The sequence below is a fragment of the Pocillopora damicornis genome, chromosome 7, assembly GCF_964200805.1.
Source record: "Pocillopora damicornis chromosome 7, jaPocDami1.2, whole genome shotgun sequence".
NCBI lineage: Eukaryota > Metazoa > Cnidaria > Anthozoa > Scleractinia > Pocilloporidae > Pocillopora > Pocillopora damicornis.
The window spans coordinates 22060244-22080130 of record NC_142676.1 but is presented as its reverse complement, the minus strand read 5'-3'; the positions used below and the strand labels follow the sequence as shown (position 1 = coordinate 22080130).

At 39.6% G+C, this 19887-nt stretch overlaps 2 protein-coding genes and 2 pseudogenes across 2 annotated transcripts in view; 2 read left to right on the top strand and 2 right to left on the bottom strand.

The window, feature by feature from the left end:
• Positions 1-2133, bottom strand: part of LOC113676632 (beclin 1-associated autophagy-related key regulator) — a 10749-nt gene extending 8616 nt beyond the window's left edge. Inside the window, exons 1-4 of the mRNA XM_027193307.2 lie at positions 1916-2133; positions 1703-1765; positions 1548-1590; positions 116-197 (exon numbers count right to left, since the gene is read on the bottom strand). Of these exons, the coding sequence (XP_027049108.2) occupies positions 116-197; positions 1548-1590; positions 1703-1765; positions 1916-2079 (352 nt within the window). The 5' untranslated portion in view covers positions 2080-2133. The remainder of the gene's footprint in view (positions 1-115; positions 198-1547; positions 1591-1702; positions 1766-1915) is intronic.
• Positions 2134-5877: 3744 nt separating this feature from the next.
• Positions 5878-11618, bottom strand: LOC149043136 (uncharacterized). Its single transcript, XM_089211333.1, has 2 exons — positions 11478-11618; positions 5878-9899 (listed from the first exon to the last, which is right to left on the bottom strand). The coding sequence occupies exons 1-2, from the start codon at positions 11542-11544 to the stop codon at positions 6028-6030; spliced, it is 3939 nt and encodes a 1312-aa protein (XP_089067459.1). The 5' UTR covers positions 11545-11618; the 3' UTR covers positions 5878-6027.
• Positions 11619-11912: 294 nt separating this feature from the next.
• LOC149043135 (uncharacterized) lies at positions 11913-12563 on the top strand (annotated as a pseudogene).
• Positions 12564-12710: 147 nt separating this feature from the next.
• Positions 12711-14876, top strand: LOC149043134 (uncharacterized; annotated as a pseudogene).
• The last annotated feature ends 5011 nt before the right edge of the window (positions 14877-19887 follow it).

Below are 19887 nucleotides of genomic sequence, written 5' to 3'. Positions count from 1 at the left end.
ATTACCTGGTTGCTAGATAATTTATAAATATCACAAGGAGAAGTTACATGTTAATAATTTAATTAAAGGATTAAAAGGTATTACTGATACATATTACATTAGAAAATCGACTCACCTGACTCTATATCAAGAGTTGCTTCCTTGATCACCAACTTTAAAAGTAGAACTCTCTGTCTGCAGCTGATAAGTTCACAATTCTGCAATTATAATCATTTGACTCTTTATATCAAATATCAAGGTGCAATTTGATTCGTCCAGAACAGTAAACATTTACAGTGAGTACAGTAATATATCTGTACATGTCAGATATATTACTTGTAACATTCTATGACTACATTAACATTTACAAGATGATTACTGATTGGAGCTGGTTTATTTTTTTCAGATTATTGACCTCCTTTTTCCTTTGGAACATCATAAACTCATACAGTATCAATGGGATCACATTCATTTGGTAATTACAGTAAAACTGACAAATTATTTTATTTCAGCCCTTCAAACTTTATTGCTGAAACAGAAACTTACCAATGAGAGAGAGTTTTAAAGGGTCTTTATAAAAAGTACAGAAGTAAAAGAATAGTGTGAATTAACAAGAGAAAGTTCACCACATCTGAATAATCAAAATTGAGTCAGTGATTGAGTGAATTTTCCTTCCTTTCCAAAACCTCATAGTATGACTGAAATGACACCATGAGGCATAAAATGGCTCAGGCCAAGAGTTGTGAGAATTCTGCATAATAGCCAGAGAATTATTCAGCCCCTAATACTTTAGGAATGCCTGGAAGTTCTCTTTTACTTTCCCATCAACAGTACCCCTCCAACTGGCTTAACCCTTTAACTCACATGAGTGACCAAGATAGAATTTCTCCTTACAATATCAATACAAGACCAAGCAGACAAGTGATGAGAATAGAGAAAAATCTTAATTAGGGGATTATAAGTTGATCCAATACCAAATTCTCCAAACTAACATGAGAAGAACTATATCACAGATATTAAGGAGAATTAATAATGAGATCTTGGGAGTTAAAGGGTCTAGGCTTTTCCACATTTTTTGCCCTTACCCTGTCCCACACCTCAGCAACCTTCTCTCCACCAAAGTAAAAATTTTCAGTGTAATCTAATGTTCAAATACCTTAATAACTCCTTTAAAACCCTTTACATCCTAAAATCATTCTCCACACAGCTCTTTATACATTTCCCAAGGGGCTGACAAGGAAATTTTGCTTACCAATCAAAAGCTTCTTTTATCAGTGATCATTTCCTTCATTCTCATGACCTTAACATGTGATTCAGGGGTGATATTGCAGGGGGAAATTTGATGCTACACTGTAGTTACTCTTAGGGTTTAAAGGGTTAATTACATTTTCAGGTTAAAATTATTTAAACTAGATTGATTCAAATTTTCTTTTGCTTATGGACTACAGACAAAAGCAAAGAAGGAAAATGAATCAAGAAAGTTTGAAACTCAGTTTGAACTACAACAAGTACATTTGTGCTCTGGTGCGAATTTAATTTAATAGATACACACAGTAATAATTACGTACCAATTTGTCCGTCTTCTCTTGTTTTCTAATTACATCTAACGCTCTGAAATAACAGTGAAATCATAACGTGACCCTTTCGCAACAGCAAATTTGAAAGCTTTCGTGAAATCATAATATATTTCTATTAGTTTTTACAAGAAACGAATTTACCCTACCGTTTCTCGTATTCACTTTTTAGCCTCTTTAAAATCTCGAATTTCCTAAATTTCTCTGCATATCTGTGGGTGTAAAAAAATTGAAATATTGATTCGTGTAAATAACCGGTGACAAGGAAGTTCTCCTCCTTGATTTGTTTTGAAATTTCACACCAGATTGTCTGAAAATGCGTAAATTCCGGTTCAGTTATGAAATAATTAAACGACGATTACCTTTCGGGGCAACTTTCATTAGAATGAAGAAAGTCTCCACTTAGAACGCACGAATAACACGTAAAACCCTTTCTTTTGATACTACATAGCGGACAGGTCTGAAGTGACGGGGTAATCGTGAGGTTTGAGTCGGTTTTTTCCTCAAAATATTCCGCCATGGTCATCCACTACATCTTTGTTTTGCTGAGCTAGCCGAGATGAATTTTCGTGTAGACGTTAAACCGCTGACATATTGTGTACTCATATAATTGGGTATACAGGTCAGCGGAATTGCATTAAAAGGAGAAACGAAGCGAGCGGAGGAAACAAAGACGCCATGTTCCAAAGGATTCGAGAATGGTTGTCACTGAAAAATTACCAATATCAAGTAACTACTGGCATCTACATGCTGGAGCCTTGGGAGAGGACGATTTTTAGTATCCTTTGCTACGTGAATTTCTTCATACCGGTTTGAGTAACTCCTGTGTCTTGAATCACCTACGCGTCAAATATTTACATCTCACACACCATTGCAGCTAGAACGTGTTGCTACATGTGCAGCAATGCATATAGTTGGCGAAAATTTCGATTTTTTGGACAACTTTTGGCCCATTTTTCAAGCACGATCCCTAGAAGTCAGTTTTCTATAGTGATTCGGCCGTGATCATGTAACCTGGGCAATTTTGGTGGCATTTTTTTTTAAAGTGAGGCATACCCACATACTCTAAGCTGTACTGGAACAATGAAAGTGGGGCGAAAGAAACGGGGCCACCCATTCATATCTCATCTTGTGTCTTATTTCCGTGTTCTATTATTCCCTAGCGCTCCTTTTGATGAGATTTTAATAGTCGTAAAGGCAATCTATTTTTTTCATTTTTTCCTCTACCCAAGAACTGTATGAAATATGAAGTGTGGGGTTTCCAAGATATCTTACCCCTTTGTTCAGTAGGTGCTCCAATATACTGAAAACAATCACAGTCTTTTCCTTCTGGTGTCTCGTGGCAGGTAGATGTAAATAACTCTATATATATATATATATATATATATATATATATATATATATATATATATATATATATATATATATATATATATATATAATTGTTACTAGAACTTTCAGTTCAACAAAGGTGCACTGCCTCACAGCAAGCATGAACGTAGAGAGTTAACTTAACTCTCTCTCTCTCTCTCTCTCTCTCTCTCTCTCTATATATATATATATATATATATATATATATATATATATATATATATATAGAAAGAGAGATTGTCAGTTCAAGGAACTGTCAACTTCTGAAAACTTAAAATTGCAATTTTTAACAATTCCATTTGTTTCTTCAGGAAAGAAATTCACATTTGCTTAAAAATGGCATTTCCAAGCTTTTTGCATAGATTTTTGTAACTCTTTTAAATTGTTGAAGAGTGTCTGAAAATGGGCAAAATGTCATAATTGTTTGAATACTATTAACCCTTTGACCCCTAAGAGTGGCTAGCAGCTCATTTCTCCTTACAGAATCACTAAAGGTCACGAGAATGATAAAATTGCTCAAAGGAGATTGTGACTGATATCCATGTATAGAGAACAGTATGGAGAAATGCTCTCTTGTGATGGGGTGTAAAAGCTTAAAGTGGGAGTGATATCTGTTTCAGGGGTTAATTTCTTTGGTAAAGAAAACTGTTTGTTAAACATTTTTATGGTGGCAATTTATGTCTTGACTCTCAGCTTCTATGAAGAGAAAATTCACAGTATTGTGGACATATAAATTTTATTTAAAAGCTAAAAATCTGCATTTAAAATAAGTGGTTTACTGGCTCAATTAATAAATTTCCTAAAGTTCAAATATGATAACAGTTATTCAAAGTAGTCTTTCTCACTCCTTCACACTAGCAGCCTCTATGTACTTCAGTCAGTCCATTACAGGAGTTCTTCAGTACACTCTAACATGTAGATCTATTTATAATTATACTGCTAACCCAAAGTGCTGATTTGTAATACACCTGGCCTGGGTTGTTCAAAGCTGGGTTAAGATAACCCAGGGTTAGTGTGGAATTTGATTTCAGGTCTGAAAGCTTTGAAAGGAAATTCAGTTCAAATCTTTTTGCGTGCAATTTGATCATTGGATGTTCTAAAAAGACTAGGGAAAACTTTTCACTGAGAGGCCTTTGAACAAAGAAATAAAGAAACCTGGATTTATATTTAACCCTGGGTTTGCGCTAAACACCCTTTGAACAACTGGGCCTTGCTCTCAGTTCCACAGATGTGTGTGGTAGTGAGAGTTTGCAATCCTATCATTCCTAACCTTGCAAGCAATGTTAGATTATTCCTTAATGTAAATAACACAGATGCAACACTGGTGACAATCCTAGGGATGTCTGTATATTCTACATATGCTTATTTACCAGCTTATATTTACAATGTCCTTGCATACTTTGGTTATGTTGAAGATTCCTAATCTCTTGGCTCTTGGCTTCACTATGATAGCAGCAAGACTGTTCAAAGGATTATAAAAATTTATGCTCAAGAAGAGACTAAGATTCATTGCTAGTTTTACATCAAGATGAACACAACAATATACTATGCAACCATAAAAGAAACTTAAGAAGTCAATGCAAAAAGAGGATGTATCAAAGAATCAATTGCAGATGATTGTTTCAAACATGGAGTTAAAAAATCTTAAATGTAATGTGCATGGAACAATTTACCAATCCACTGCAACTGTAAAGGCCAAAAGATGTTTTGTTGTTATAATTTAAAATCAGATTTGTTGGGTAAATTTAGAAAGAAACTGTGGTGCTGCATCAGTGGGAGAGTATTATAGGGTAATTTGGTGTTATCAACTGGGTTGATAATGTAAATTGGCCACCATAAAGAGTGTCAAGGCTGATATTTTTTAGTGTTAGCCCTTCATCATTTGCTCTGACAAAGGGCCAACACTCGAATCATCAGCTTTTAAACTCTTTATAGTGGCCAATTTAGGTTATTAACTGAATTAATATTGCTAAATTACCATGAAATAAAATACTTCCTTATGTGTTCTTTTGTTTTTTACAATGGTGATGTTATGAGTATTGTGCACTGATATTATTTTCATTCTACCAGCATTCAATTTCCGTCAATTACTTGTAGTTGACAATGAGAACGATATTCTCTTTTACACTTAAAAGTTTTGAAAGTGATCTTCGTGCTTTAATTTAACTTTATGTCATACAGTGATAGGTCCAGAATACTTGCACAACTTTTTCAACCAATCAGATTTAAAGCTTAAGCCAGTCGTGACTTGGTCACTCGCATTTTCTTGTGCTTCAATCAGTTTGCTTGTTTTTTCTGTTAGTTCCTTGAGAGCTAACTATGAAATTCTCCTTTCTGTTCACTGGCTTTTGTGATTACTTTGGGTTTCACAACACTTAGTCAAAAAGCGCTCCACCATTACCTAAAATCATCAAGGGGAAACAGTTTGTAAATTGCTTACGACAATTTGGTTCTAGATCAAGAAAACAACTTTTACCTGATAAGTTTAAGTTTTCTCATTACCTGTCTGGATATTTTGTCACTTACTAATCACCTCTGGGAGGTAAGAGAGTTAATTAACCCTTCAACTCCCAGATCAAATTTGTAATTCTCCTTACTATCAACCATACAATTCTTATAATGTTGGTTCAGAGAATTTAGTATTAGACCAACAAATTATCCCCAAATTGATACTTTTTATTTTCATCACTTATCTGGTTGTTATTGCATTGATAATGTAAGGAGAATTTCTGTCTTGGTCACTCATGGTAGTTAAAGGGTTAACGAGTGAAATACATCCTTTAACCACACGTTCCTTAAAATGACATACTTTTAAACGTTTAACTTAAACGGTTATCTAACTCTTGTTTAACTTTTACGATTATAAAATGTAGTGTTGTTCTGGAATCCGTAGTGAGACGCATTTTAAAACGTTCACTAAAGGCTCCAAGAACCTCCCGCTTCCTTCCTCTGTCCCTATCGGATCAATAGCAGTATCTGAGCGACTACGCATCAGCCTCTCCCCTAACCCAGCATCAACTCTAACTTGTAATCGGTTGACTGTTTTTGGGTTAAGGGAGGGGTAGGTGCGGAGTTTCTCAGAAACTGACATTGATCCTCCTTATCAGTCAGTAAGCAAAGCGGTGCTCTCGTCTAGAAACTCGTAATGAAATTTTATCAGGCAAAAAAATGAGCATATCTTCCTTTTGAGGAACAACGCAAGACGGGCCAGTTGTGACAGAAGTGCAAAAAGGACAAGGAGAACAGCCAGCGCAGGAAATGAGCAGAGGAAGGCGACCAAGATCCATCGAAGCACCACCATAACATGCTTGTCAGGTCCCTCAGGTTTGGTGGCAGAAGAGGAAAAAGTAGCCGCTGTAAGGTTGATCACAGCTATGAAGGCCAACGTGATCAAAGACAACGCTCCGAGTTTGTCTGCAGTTGGGTGACGGAAGGGTTTCATGACGAGATGATGGACTAACATCAGAATACAGGCCGCGGACAAGCAGAGGAAGCAGATCATGGAATTTGGAATGAAGGCGCGGAATGTCAGAAGAACGAGCCGGCTGCCTATCAAAACACTTTCCCAGTAGAGAGTGCCGCGATCATTTTCGCGTGGCGGGCGGAAGGGACCGAGCAATATCTCTGATATTTCGTCGCTGCATTCATGGCGCACTTGAGCTTTTCTGCGGTTCTGTCTGCTGCATACACTTTTGAGGAGCCAGCGAACGAGAAACGGAAGGGGAACAATGCAAGCGCCAACAAACTCTTTCCATGTAATTGTCTTGGCGTAGAGCTGACCAGAACCCCAATACAGAACGCCGACAAACGGGACCACAAATATTACAATATATGCCAAGAGACCATGCTGCCACCATTGCCAGCAAACGATGTTGCCATCGATGTTGAGGCGCCATTTGGAGCCGATGGGAACACACTGCATGAGTTTAAGAGATGTTTCTGCCAAACGCTCGTAGCCCAGTAACAAAATCTCTACTGCAACCGCGACGTAATGAGTGAATGATGGTCTTCCCTTTCCCATTACCAGATTCAGCGACCTGTGAAGGAAGTAAATGATGAAAACTTGCGCAATAGCAGCGAAAACGAGGGAAGATAAGAACAGCTCTTTGGTCACTGCTGTGAGGCCGGCAAATGGGCAGCCGAGGTTTTCGTCCAAAACGTGGACTTGAAAGTTAAACGCGGCAACTAAGGTGGAAATATAGGGAACATTGGCCAATGTGTTCTCCAATGATTCAGTGAGAAGCAACTCTGCAACTTGGTAAAAATAAAAGAAGATCCTTATATAACCATACTCCGGTTCTTCAGCTTTGTGCAGAGATGAACGTCCCTCCATCTCGAAAGGGGTCTGTCCATCTGTTTTGAACCACAGAATTTGACGTTTCAAATACAGAACCAGCGGAGGCTTCTTCAATAGATAAATGGTAAACAATACGGTGTAAAGTCCCATAAGAATCCAAAGATAATTCCATCTGCATTTGTGGGATTGTCGACATTCTGACGAGAAAAGCGTTTCTGAGTATCCTGTAGCACATCTACCACACAGGATACCAGACCTAAAGCCATGGCAACTATTGTAATCATTACCCTGATATAAATCTTGGCGTTGAGGACGACAATACTCCCATGGACAAGGTACGAATTTTAAGGATGAAATGTTACTAGCATTGGTGATTTTGTAGCCCCAGAAATTGGGCTTTGCCAGAATGTTGTTGGGTCCACTGCAGTGGGCACCAAATGGACAGTTTTGACATCTGAAGCCTTTGCTGACTTCTAGTCCTCTGGAAAAGCCACGTTGAAGACTGTACATTTTAGGGGCACACATTATGCAACTGAGTATCTCAGATGTTAAATTTATTCGACAAAAGTGTCTGTTATCTCCTTCTTCGTAAATAAAATGAGAGAAATTGGAGAAGTAGAGTCCGCTGCCAACTGCACATTGGACTGTTGAGCTAGAGTCCATCTCGAAGTAGCCTCCGGATGTTATTTGTATAACAGGTCCCCGTTTGGACCTATGGCCAATATCGGAGTGGAAAGAGGTGTTGAGTATTTTTATCGGGCCTCCACTCTCTGAATACAAAAATCTTCTTTGACGAAACGCAATCCCTCGGAATTCCTCTCCTAGCTTCGTCCGTTTGAACACGCAGCTGTTCAACTCAACTTTGGCGCTTCCGTGTCCAACATAAATCTGTCCTGTGTCACGCGCGGCAAAGTTGTTAATGAACTCGCATCTTCGAAATTTGACATAGCTATTGATGATCTGAACAGCCCCTGCCTTGTGTCCAAGGTTATTTTGAAACGAGGTGTCCTCGAGCAAGACGTGACTGAAGTATTTCCACGTGCGATGGGTATTGTTTGTCACACCAATATCGACACATCCTCTGTTCTCTATTTCATCCGTATCGAAAAGGAACATGAGTGCCCCTTGGCTGGTCCTATCAGTGACAATGTGTTTGTAATATGTTCTCGTCCATTCGTCTATTTCAAGACCAAACCCGTCTCGAAACAAGCAACGGCGAATCTTGATCGTATTGTTACCCTTGGAGAAGAACGCAAACGAATTGCTAGGTCTACTTTTGAAGGTCACATCTTCTATTTCAATTGCTGCTTGAGAAACATTTGTCCTCTTTAAACGAGGTATGATAAGACGAATACCAAAAGTGGTGTTCACGTGCCTCTGTACTTCTTTACCGTCAAACAGTGTGTTGCTCACCCGAAAGGAGACATTGATGGTGTTGTTAAATAAACCATATATGTCGTGGGTGTTATTCTGGAATTTGCAGCCTTCGATAATAACATTTAGATGAAAATTGTTTTTATTTTGCGGGTCCCAGGAGAAGATGCCCAAACCGTTCAGTGAAGAAGAAATGGTTACGTTGACTAAAGCCAAGTAAAAATTAGGAGTTGTGCTTAGGGCCGTTTTATTATTTTTGACAAAAGACGTATTAGAAATTATGACAGTTCCCGAATGACCTTCGCTTCCCACAACTCGAAAGATTGCCGCAAACAATGTCGCATTCCCTAATTGGTATGCACTGTTATTGTGAAAACTGGATTCATGGACTCTGACTAAAAGTGTTGCATTTTTCCTTGCAAAGATTGTTACACACCTAACCTGATCATTATCCTTGCACTGTAGACGATGAAATGTTACTTTGGCTTTCTGCACTGTTGAAAAGTAAAGGCTACGAGACTTCCTCTGAGAGTTAACGAAGTTGTTCCGCTCAAGGACGAAGTCATCGTACTTCTCTGACGTACTAGCTGTGGGGAGGTTGATCGCTAGAAATTGGCCGCTGCTGTCAGCTACTTTTACCTTTTCAACAGCTACAGACAGATCAATCTTGCGAGAAATATTACTTGTTAATACAAGAGCTTCCCTTTTGAAATAATCTAAAATCCCATTGTTCAGGAAGTTAGTGTCCTTGATATCTAAAGAGAATTTCAAGACTTTCTCAGAGCCTCCAGAAAATTGTATGTTCACACAATGGCGAGAGTTGTTTTGAAAGAGAGAACCTCGAATGGTGACATTTGCTATTGAGCTAGCTGTAGTGTTAATAATGACAGCTTCAGTGGCGTTCTGATGGGTGCAGTTGATAAGCGTGATTTCAGAACAGTCTATAAATCTCAGGGGTGTTTCAAAGAATGTTATTCCAGCTAAAGTGACTCGTAGATCTTGGTCTGACCGATTGAAACAAAACCCTGTCAGGCATCGTATGTGGGCTCGAGTAAAGTTTAAACTAGTTATTGTTACGTTCCTTGTAATTTGCAGGATGCCACGATAATGCAACGTAAGTATTTTTTTACAGTCGAACGGTTGCTGGTCTGTTCCGTTCCCATTAAGGACAATAGTTCCACCTGACGCAACTCGCAATGCTGCCACTGCTATTGTTCGGCATGGTGCTTCCATGGCACCGCATGCCTCCGTGTCATTTCCAAATAATGAAACTTGGACAATTTGTCGGTGTGTTGCGAAACTATCTACAAACAAAGGTTGGTGATACACATTTATAAAAAGTCATCACAAAGAGAGTAAGCACTTAATTAGACTTTTAAAAAGTCGATTTGGCATCCATCCCACAGTAAGGAGTTCTAATGAGTGAGAATTAAAAAACTAAGACTAATTTCAATCGACATTATTTGAGTTCGGTAATACTTTGGAAATCAGCTGGCTATAGTGTAACCAAAGGGTAACCAAAACTCTAAGCTCTACCTTGAATAACCGCTGAACACGTTTGAACTGTTTTGCATTTTTCTTCCGCAACTCGGCAAAGAGAAAAAGCGGAGAAGAACCAAAATGGATAGGAGAAAAGGAGACTTGATCTCACTTGATCTGACTCTATGACTGACCGATTAAAACATAAAAGAGTACATTCTGAGAAGAATGAGCGGATGTCCTGTGTTTCCAACAAACAAACTGTTATGTTTACCGAGATACCCTTTAAGAGGTGCTTGTAAATTACGAGACAACTCTATTGCTTTGTTGCTAGAACTCTTGGTCAAGACGATTGACATGTATGGGAATTCTAACTGATAAAAAAATACATATGTTTTTTAGAATTCCAAGGGTGCTTCAGCGGAAGTCCCTGAAACACCACCCGCTGCTGAGTAAATTTCCTTTTCGATTTTCAGTTTCTATTGCGAGGAAAACAGTCGAAGTGAAATTTAAGTTCCTATAGTTGCTTCCAAGTTACGGTCGTTGGTTAATTCGCGCTGAATTCTTTGCGGCTAACTCGAGAACACAAACAGATACCGTCGCAACGGCTCAATTTCTATAAAATAACTCAGATTACCACAGCGAAAACGAGGGCCTCTCGGAAAAACTGGGTACGAGTTACGATCGCTAATTTCCATAGACAGTTTGAACTTACTGCTTTCGCTACGTGTACACGGTTCTCTAGCTTCAATTTGTCTTTTTCCCTTGGATCCACGAAAACTAAAATATCTAGGCTCACTAGATTCGACCGCAATCGTTCATTTACGGCTCGTCTTTAAGACTGAAGGAATGGGTTGAGTTTTTTTCAGTAATACTAAAGATCTGTGCGATGAAATTTCCGTTTCCTATACAGGTTCAAAACTTCAGTGAGCCTATACCAACCATCGAAATTGAAATTCAAAGTGATCTTTTTAAAGTGCATTATAGAGTTAACTTTTTCTAAATTCGCATAATAAACTCTGAGGATGTAAGCGGAAAGGTTTCGAGATCACTGTTAGAAAATGGTTCCGTTTTATGTTGAAATTGCCTAATTTTGACAAACTGATGGTTTCCTTAAAATGTGTCATCTTTAAAAATCCAGAGAAAGGTGAATTTAAAACAAGTTAAGTTAAGTTACTTGTGGTAAATTTATTTAATTACCATAATGTTCGATCAACAGATTTGTAGAAGATCCACTCAGATGAAAGGAAAAACCCTTACAACATATCACAAAATATTACACCGAAATTTGAAATAAAATTTTGCAACCACATCGCTCTTCCACACCGCAGACGTTAACGATCATAGCATTTCCGTCGTAAGTCATTTTTAATACAAATGAGGTCATGCACATAAAAACTTACCTGTTAAAGCACAAAGGATGATCATGACTAACAGGAGAAGATACGATAACGGCCAAAGGCCTGCCATCGAGAAATCAACTTTATCTGAACTGCAACAGTCACTTATTTTCCACAGCCCTGCTCAAGTAGTACTAACAAGGACGTTTTCAGTGTCAAAATATTTCAATTCCCTTAGAAAATGAAATAATGTGGAACCTTCATTCAAGGGACACCCACGGGACAAGAAAAATTGACCCCTGAATGATGTTTTTTTTTCTAAGCTGTGACCGTATTGGTCGGTATGGAAACTACTAAAATTTTGGTGGTTCAACAAGTTTGCAGCACTAATTTAGTTACTGGTAAGCAGCAGTTATGTTGAACGTTGTAATGTTTTTCTAACTTATGGTCAAACTAAGATAGGCATCTTCGCATAATTTAATTCCCCGCAAACTAAGAATGACAACAAATATCGCCTTTCTCGACACCCTCGTAACGAGGGAACCAGACGGTAAACTACACACAAGTGTATATAGAAAGCCCACACACACTGACCAGTACCTCGCGTATGATTCACACCATCCACAATCAGTAAAACGCGGTATTGTCAAATGTTTACATGACCGGGCTAAACGCATCATCACCAAGCCATCAGGAACAGCCCAGGAGAAGAAACATCTATCCACAGTTCTCGTCGCCAACGGCTACCCTTCGCCTTTGTTACAGAAGGTGACTGAAACCAGGAATTCAGCACTAGGGAGGAAAACAGCAGAATTCAAGTCCACCGCAGTGCTGCCATACATCAAAGGAGTGGTCTTCGAGTCCGACAGCAGACTAAGATCTCGACTAGTTAGACCAAAAGATCTCGCTCCCAAACAAGCCAGATGGCGTAGTCTACAAGATACCATGCGCATGCGGCAAAGTCTACACCGGAGAAACGGGACGACTCATGCAAAAAAGAACGAAAGAACACGACAGGGATATACGACTCGCACGCACTCAGAATTCCGCGGTTTCAGAACATGTTAACGGAACCGGACACAAGCCGCTGTGGAACGAAATAAAGTTTATTGACTGAGACAACCATTGGTACACAAAGAAAGCGAAAGAAGCAGTTCACATAAGACTTAACCCGAACAACATAAACAGGGACAACGGAGCCGAAATACCGGAAACTTCAAAATCGATACTTTGATTTAAGACTGACGCAGTTTTCCACAGTGACTTCTTTAAGTGAAGCATAGAGAGCGTATTTTAATGGGGTCGACTGCGGCTTGTGCGTCGTCCCAAGCAGGTTGGCAGAACCTTCCGCGGTAGCAACACACTCAGTGAGGTATATGTGCGGTCTGCCATGGGCATGCCAGGCTCTAAGGCGGCCCTCGAAGAACTCATGAGCCGAGTGCTTGGTGACCTATTGAAGGAAGGCATCGTAACCAAAATCGTAGACGACCTGTATTGCGGCAGAAACTCCACAGATGAACTCCTGCTGAACTTGAAGAAAGTCTTACAAGCCCTGCGCAAATAAGATCTTCGCCTTTCCGCATCCAAAACGATCGTCAACCCTCAGTCCACAATGATACCAAGCTGGATATCGAACTCTGGCAGTTTACGTGCCAGCCCACATCACATCGCTACTCTTGCCTCGTGCCCTGAACCTGGCACTGTAGCCCGAGAATGAGGTCATTCATCAGAGCTTTCAAGGTGCTCTCCTGCGTCATCCCTGGATGCTTTATATTACTCGCAAACCTTGACGACACTATCGCTGGCCGTGAATCTAAATAGACGCTGCAGTGGACAGGTGACCTCCATGCGTCATTCCACAAGGCTCAGGTAGCCCTTTCCACCGCTTAAACCATCTCGCTCCCCATTCCGAGTGATTACCTGTGGATTGTAACAGACAGAGCACTCCGCAAACCTGGAATAGGCGCCATGCTTTACGTCACCCGTAATGACTTAAACTGCCGTAATGACAAGTTACGCCTGGCAGATTTTTTAGCGCCAAACTGCGAGGCTCACAATTAACGTGGTTACCATGTGAGATGGAAGTTCTAACAATCGCCATCGCCACTAAACACTTCAGCCTATACCTGATACAGTCCCATTATAATGCCTGCATATTGACCGACAGCAAATCTTGCGTGCAGGCTTATGAAAAAGCTTTGCAGAGGAGAATTCTCAGCGAGCCCCCGGGTATCTACCTTTCTGTCTACCGTGAGCCGTTAACAGGCTTCTGTAAGATACTTATCTGGCTCTGCAATACTACCGTCAGATTTCTCCTACGTGTGAGGATGAAGCCTGCCAGGTCTTTGTCTTAACAAGGATCACCAAGGATGCTGTTATCGGACTCACGTTAATCTAAGACGTACTCAGTGGCAATGAGCATCTTCCGTTCACCAGTCGCACTGCCTGGTTGGCCACACAGGCGGAAAGTCTCGATTTACGACGCATGCATATGCATCTACAACAGGGAACGCGTCCTTCGAAAAAGCTCACCAACATGAGAGATTTCAAAAGGTACCTCAATGTTGCAACCATCGCAAAGGTTGGCTTACTCGTTGTTAGGCGAAACGAGACTCTCGCTTCCACCTGCGAATGCATTGTTTTCCTTCGGCATGTACTAGAGGGACTCTTTACCGGGTTATACATTAAGTTCAGTCACTCATCCAGTAATCAACTCAAGTCTGTCACAAAGCACTATCTGTATGCCCTGGATATAAATTAGGCCATCGACCAAGTGTCTAAAGCTTGCCAACAGTGTGCTGCCTTGCGTAAAACTCCGAAAGTGCGGGAGGAGCAGTCAACCTCCCTTCCACCGGATGCCGTTGGCGTTTCGTTCGCCGCAGACGTTATCAAACCATCGAGACACCTCGTACTAGTGCTACGTGAATGCGTAACTTCTTTCACTGCCACGACTCTGTTAGAGGATGAGCGACACCACGCACTATGCGACGCTATTATCCGCCTATGTGCCCAACTGAGTCCACTAGATGGACCGCCAGCCGTCGTACGTACTGATCTTGCCTCAGGATTCAAGGCGCTAGCTGAAGATCAACAACTAAAGCATCACAGAATCACCATAGAGGTCGGGAATGCTAAGAATCCTGTATTGGAGAGGGTGGTTCAAGAGATCGAAAACGAGTTTCTTCGATCCGACCTCCTAGGAGGGCCCGTGTCTTTGTGAGACTCGCAGTAGCCACAGCCAACCTCAACGCACGCATCCGCTGACGTGGCCTTTCCTCTAGAGAGATGTGGACACAGCCAGATCAATTCTCAAACCAGCAAATACCTCTGCATGACCAAAGCATCATCGTTAAGCAGAACGAACATCGTATCGCCAACCACACCCACGGCGAAAAGGCGAAGGCCCCCATCTCGACATCTGCTACTCAAGAGGTTCCTGATGTCAACCTTCCTACTGAATGATATGAGCCCTGCGAAGACACCCACCCGGATCCAGTTTTAAACTCCCCCACCACAGGCAATGACTCTGATACCTGTCCCTCGCACCGCAGATCCACACGCATGCAACGCCGTCCCGCACGATATGATGACTTTGTTATGAAGTGTAACTGAGTTATAGACACCATGAACTCTAACTAAGATTTCGACTCCGAGTTATCGACTCCAACTATGTAACCCCCTACTTAATAGAACTCGATTAATTTTCTATATAATTCCTATATCCATTACTGTTAGCTATCTGCATCTAACTTGGTATTTGTCATGTGCCCATGGAGCTCGTCTACTAGTTTACAGAGTTCGAGGGTAAATGAAAAGGAAACCACGCCAGTACGGGACAGTGGTACGCTAGTTATAGGCATGCGTGGCCGCGCGCTTCGTTCTAATCCTTTAGTGTCTGCAGCCCGCTCGTTCTGTTATCGTCATACCAGTTTTATTAAAGCCTCAGTTGTGTTACGGATCGTGTCATCGATTTACTGCTACTTCATTAACTGGCGTTGAACATTTTTAACTCTTTAACCCTTAAGAGGAGTTAGCAGCTTATTTCTTCTTTCAGTATCGCTAAAGGTTATAGGGATAATAAAATTGACCTCTTATCGAAGGAGTTTATGACTGATACCCAAATTCTCCTTGTCTGTACTACAGGAAATGTATAGAGAACAGTATGGAGAATATGCTCTCTGGTGATATGGTATAAAAGGTCAAAGAGGGGGTCATATCTGTTTCGGGGGTTAATTCCTCTACTAAAGAAAACTGTTGTTTAAAATTTTTATGGTGGCAATTTATCTCTTAACTCCCTCAGTTATAATATAGAGAAAATTCACAGTATTGGGGAGATATGAATTTTAATTTTAAGCTAAAAATCTGCATTTTAAACAGGTGGTTTACTAACTCAATTACTGAATATCCTTAAGCTCATTTGATAACTGTTATTCAAAGTCATTCTCACTCTTTCAAACTAGCAGCCTCTGTGTACTTGAAGTCAGTCCATTACAGGTGTTCTTTAGCACACTGTAGCATGTAAACTTTTTTATTTATTGCTAGCTTTAAGTGCTGTTTTTTTTGTAATACACCTGTTCCCAGTTCCAAAAAATATGTGTCATGGTGAGGGTTAAAGAATCTTCAATGTAACGTGCGCAACAATTTACCAATCTACGGCAACCGTAAAGGCCAAAAGATGTTTTGATGTTGTAATGTAAAATCTAATTTTTACATTAACCTTGAACCCAAAAAAGTAACTAAGGGTTAAGCATGACTTGCACAGGAACAGTGCATGCCGTTTACTTACTTTCCAGCCCTACCCACTTTACACCTTAATATCGGAATGTGTCTTCTCCATGCTATACAATTTATAAGATGCTGACTAGAAGAATTTGTTTAAGAACAAGTCTCTATAAGAATCAAACATCTTGGGAAATGAAAATTTTCAACCCCCCTTCAAATTTTGCATGTAGTTAGGCGTTCAGGGGGGATGCGCAAAAAACCCTTTTTAAAGGTCGCAGCACTTTTGTTGCCATGGTAACAACGGTTGCTTGTTCGAGGCCTGGAGCCTTACTTTCATACAAAAACGTCGCAAAAAAAGAGTGAAATGTTTATTTCTCTATCTCAAGCTAAATACGACATTACAAATTGGCACTTCTACCATACATAGTAACATCATTCATCTTCAATTTGATACATTCAATTTTCCCTGGGAGTGAATGTGAACACACCAATAGATTAATTATCTTGGTACAGTTTCGGTCATTTTTGTTGTCGGGTAAAACAGGGAAAACGTTTATCTGAATTTCTCCAAAAGTACACCGATTCTGGAACTAAAACTACCCATCTAGCTGGTTATAATATTCTAGTTTTTAAATCTGTAAAAATCTCTGCGGGCCTGCCTCTACTTTTTATAGGGGGCAGTTCGCGAACGAAGCTCAAAAATCAGATATTGCATAATTTGGCGATGTTTACATCTAATGTTCTCAACAACAAATGGTTCAGAAAAATGAAATATGCAAGGATTTGAAAGAATGTTATCTAATGAGCAATATCCCGAAGAGAAATCTCGCCTCTGGTTGTCATCAACCTTCATGGAGGACTACTCGACGTAACTACAAACATATACTTCAAATCGTGTGCATATCATCCAGATTCCGAGTTCTGCACCCTTTTTCATGGGAATTCCAGCGATCCGAAGTCCTCTGAAGATACACTGTAATACTTGTATGTCATTTACAACATGTTGAAGTCGGCTGATTTATACAAAACTATCCTCACACCGGTCATTTGTCATAAACATGTATGTTGTCACGATGGCGTGACGCTGTATTTCTCCATGAAGTTTCCATCGGTCGCCCCAAAGAAGACGAGAAATGGACATTTTTCGATATATCAGCAGATTTCCGCGCATTCTAAATAAAAATAACCAAAAAAAAAGAAGACAACCTCGATTGAACGCTCGTTCACCCTGAGAATCTGAGAGCAGAAATCGTAACTTGTCAGCGGTAGTACATCATGTAAAACCCAGTCGCCACAATAGCAATTTGTACGACTCGCGCGAAAATCATCACAAAGTGGAGATTTTGAACTACTCAGTATCCCTGCTGTACAGCAAACGGAACAGGGATTTCATCCCAATCAAGTTCCAAAAATTTAGCTTTTTCCAGGGAGCCTTTCACGTGCTCGAACGTTATATTGACTTTGAACTTTGAGATTTATTTCCCCTGACAATAAAATGCTATAGAAAGTGCTTACAAAATTACAAAGGAACTATTTTTGGTGTCGCTTGGACCGAGAAATACGGATTTGAAATAATTAATGCTGTCACTGATGAACCAAAGGGCACAATCTTCTCAGTTATTAGCTTGATAATCTCTACAGACTAACGTTATTGGACCGAACGATCTCCTTTTTCTTCCTGGTAAGCCGGCCACCTCAGGGGAAAATTAAAGGGATCTTTGACTTCCTCTCGTGTAAATCACCGGGAGATTGCGTTATATTCATCTTTCTTTAAGCCTGTAAAAGATATCCGGGAGAAAAGTATGGAAAATTAAGGTTATGAAATCGCTGTTCTTTTTCCTGAAGGACATAAAGCAATCCAGATTACATATTAACCATGGATTAATCTGCTCTTTGTAAGGAGATGCCTATGTCGTTCAAATTGCTACTGTTGCAACTGGGTTTTACATGTAGTACTGCCGCTGACAAGTTACGATTTATACTCTCAGATTCTCGGTGTCTACGAGCGTTCAATCGAAGTTTTCCTCTTTTTTTTTGGTTGTTTTTACTTCAGAAAGCGGAAATCTGTTGACATATATGAAAAATATCCATTTCTCGTCTTCTTTGGAGCGACCGATGGAAACTTCACGGAGAAATACAGCGTCACGCCATCGTGATAACGCACATGTTTATGACAACTGACCGGTGTGAGGATAGTTTCATGTAGGTCAGCCGACTTCAACATGTTTCAAATGACATACAAGTATAACAGTGTATCATCACAGGATTTCGGATTGCTTAAATTCCCATGAAAGAAGTAGCAGCACTCGGAATCTTGGATGATATGCACACGATTTGAGGTATATATTTGTAGTTACGTCGAGTAGTCCTCCATGAAGGTTGATCAATTTTTTTTAAAAGATGACAACCAGAGGCGAGATTTCTCTTCGGGATATTGCTCATAAGATAACATTCTTTCAAAGCCTCGCACGTTTCATCTGTCTGAAACGTTTGTTGTTGAGAACATTAGATGTAAACATCGCCAAATTATGCAATATCTGATTTTGAGCTTTTTTCGCGGATTGCCCCTATAAAAAGTAGAGGCAGGCCCGCAGAGATTTTTACAGATTTAAAAACTAGAATATTATAACCAGCTAGGTGGGTAATTTCAGTTCCAGAATCGGCGTACTTTTGGAGAAATTCAGATAAACGTTTTCCCTGTTTTACCCGACAACAAAAATGACTGAAACTTTACCGAGATAAATAATCTATTAGTGTATTCACATTCATTCCCAGGGAAAATTGAATGTATCAAATTGAAGATGAATGATGTTACTATGTATGGTAGAAGTGCCAATTTGTAATGTTGTATTTAGCTTGAGATAGAGAAATAAACATTTCACTTTTTTTTGTGACGTTTTTGTATGAAAATGAGGCCCCATGCCTCGAACAAGCAACCGTTATTACCATGGCAACAAGAGTGCTGCAACTTCTAAAAAGGGCATTTTTGTGCATCCCCCCTGAGTGCCTAACTACATGCAAAATTTGAAGGGGGGTTGAAAATTTTCATTTCCCAAGATGTTTGATTCTTACAGACTTGTTCTCAATAATCAAGAGTGTCTGTTGGTGATCATTAAATTTTCATTTATTCCCATGACTTTGAAGTTTTATTTAGCAATATTACTGTAAAGATAAAATAGATAAAAGTTTCTGCTAGGGGTTAGGGGGTCAACAAGCTTGAACTAAAAAAAAAATTGGGTAAATGTAGAAAGAAACTGTGGTGTTGCATGAGTGGGAGAGTATAATAGGGTAATTTGGTGTTATTGACTGGGTTGATTATATAAATTGGCCACCATAAAGAGTGTCAAAGCTGATATTTTTGAGTGTTAGACCTTCATTATTTGCTATGATGAAGGGCCAACACTCAAATCATCAGCTTTTAAATTCTTTACGGTGGCCAATTTAGGTTTTTAACTGAATTAATATTATGAAATTACCATGAAATAAAATACTTCGTTATGTATTATTTTGTTTTTTTATGATGGTGATGTTATGAGTATTGTGCACTGATATGATTTTCATTCTACTAGCATTCAATTTCCATGAGAACAATGTTCTCTTTTAAACTTAAAAGTTTTGAAAGTGATCTTGATGCTTTAGTTTAGCTTTATGTCATACAGTGATAGGTTCAATTCAATTTAGTTCACCAATCAGATTTAAAGCTTAAACCACTCATGACTTGGTCACTCACATTTCCCTGCACTTCAATCAG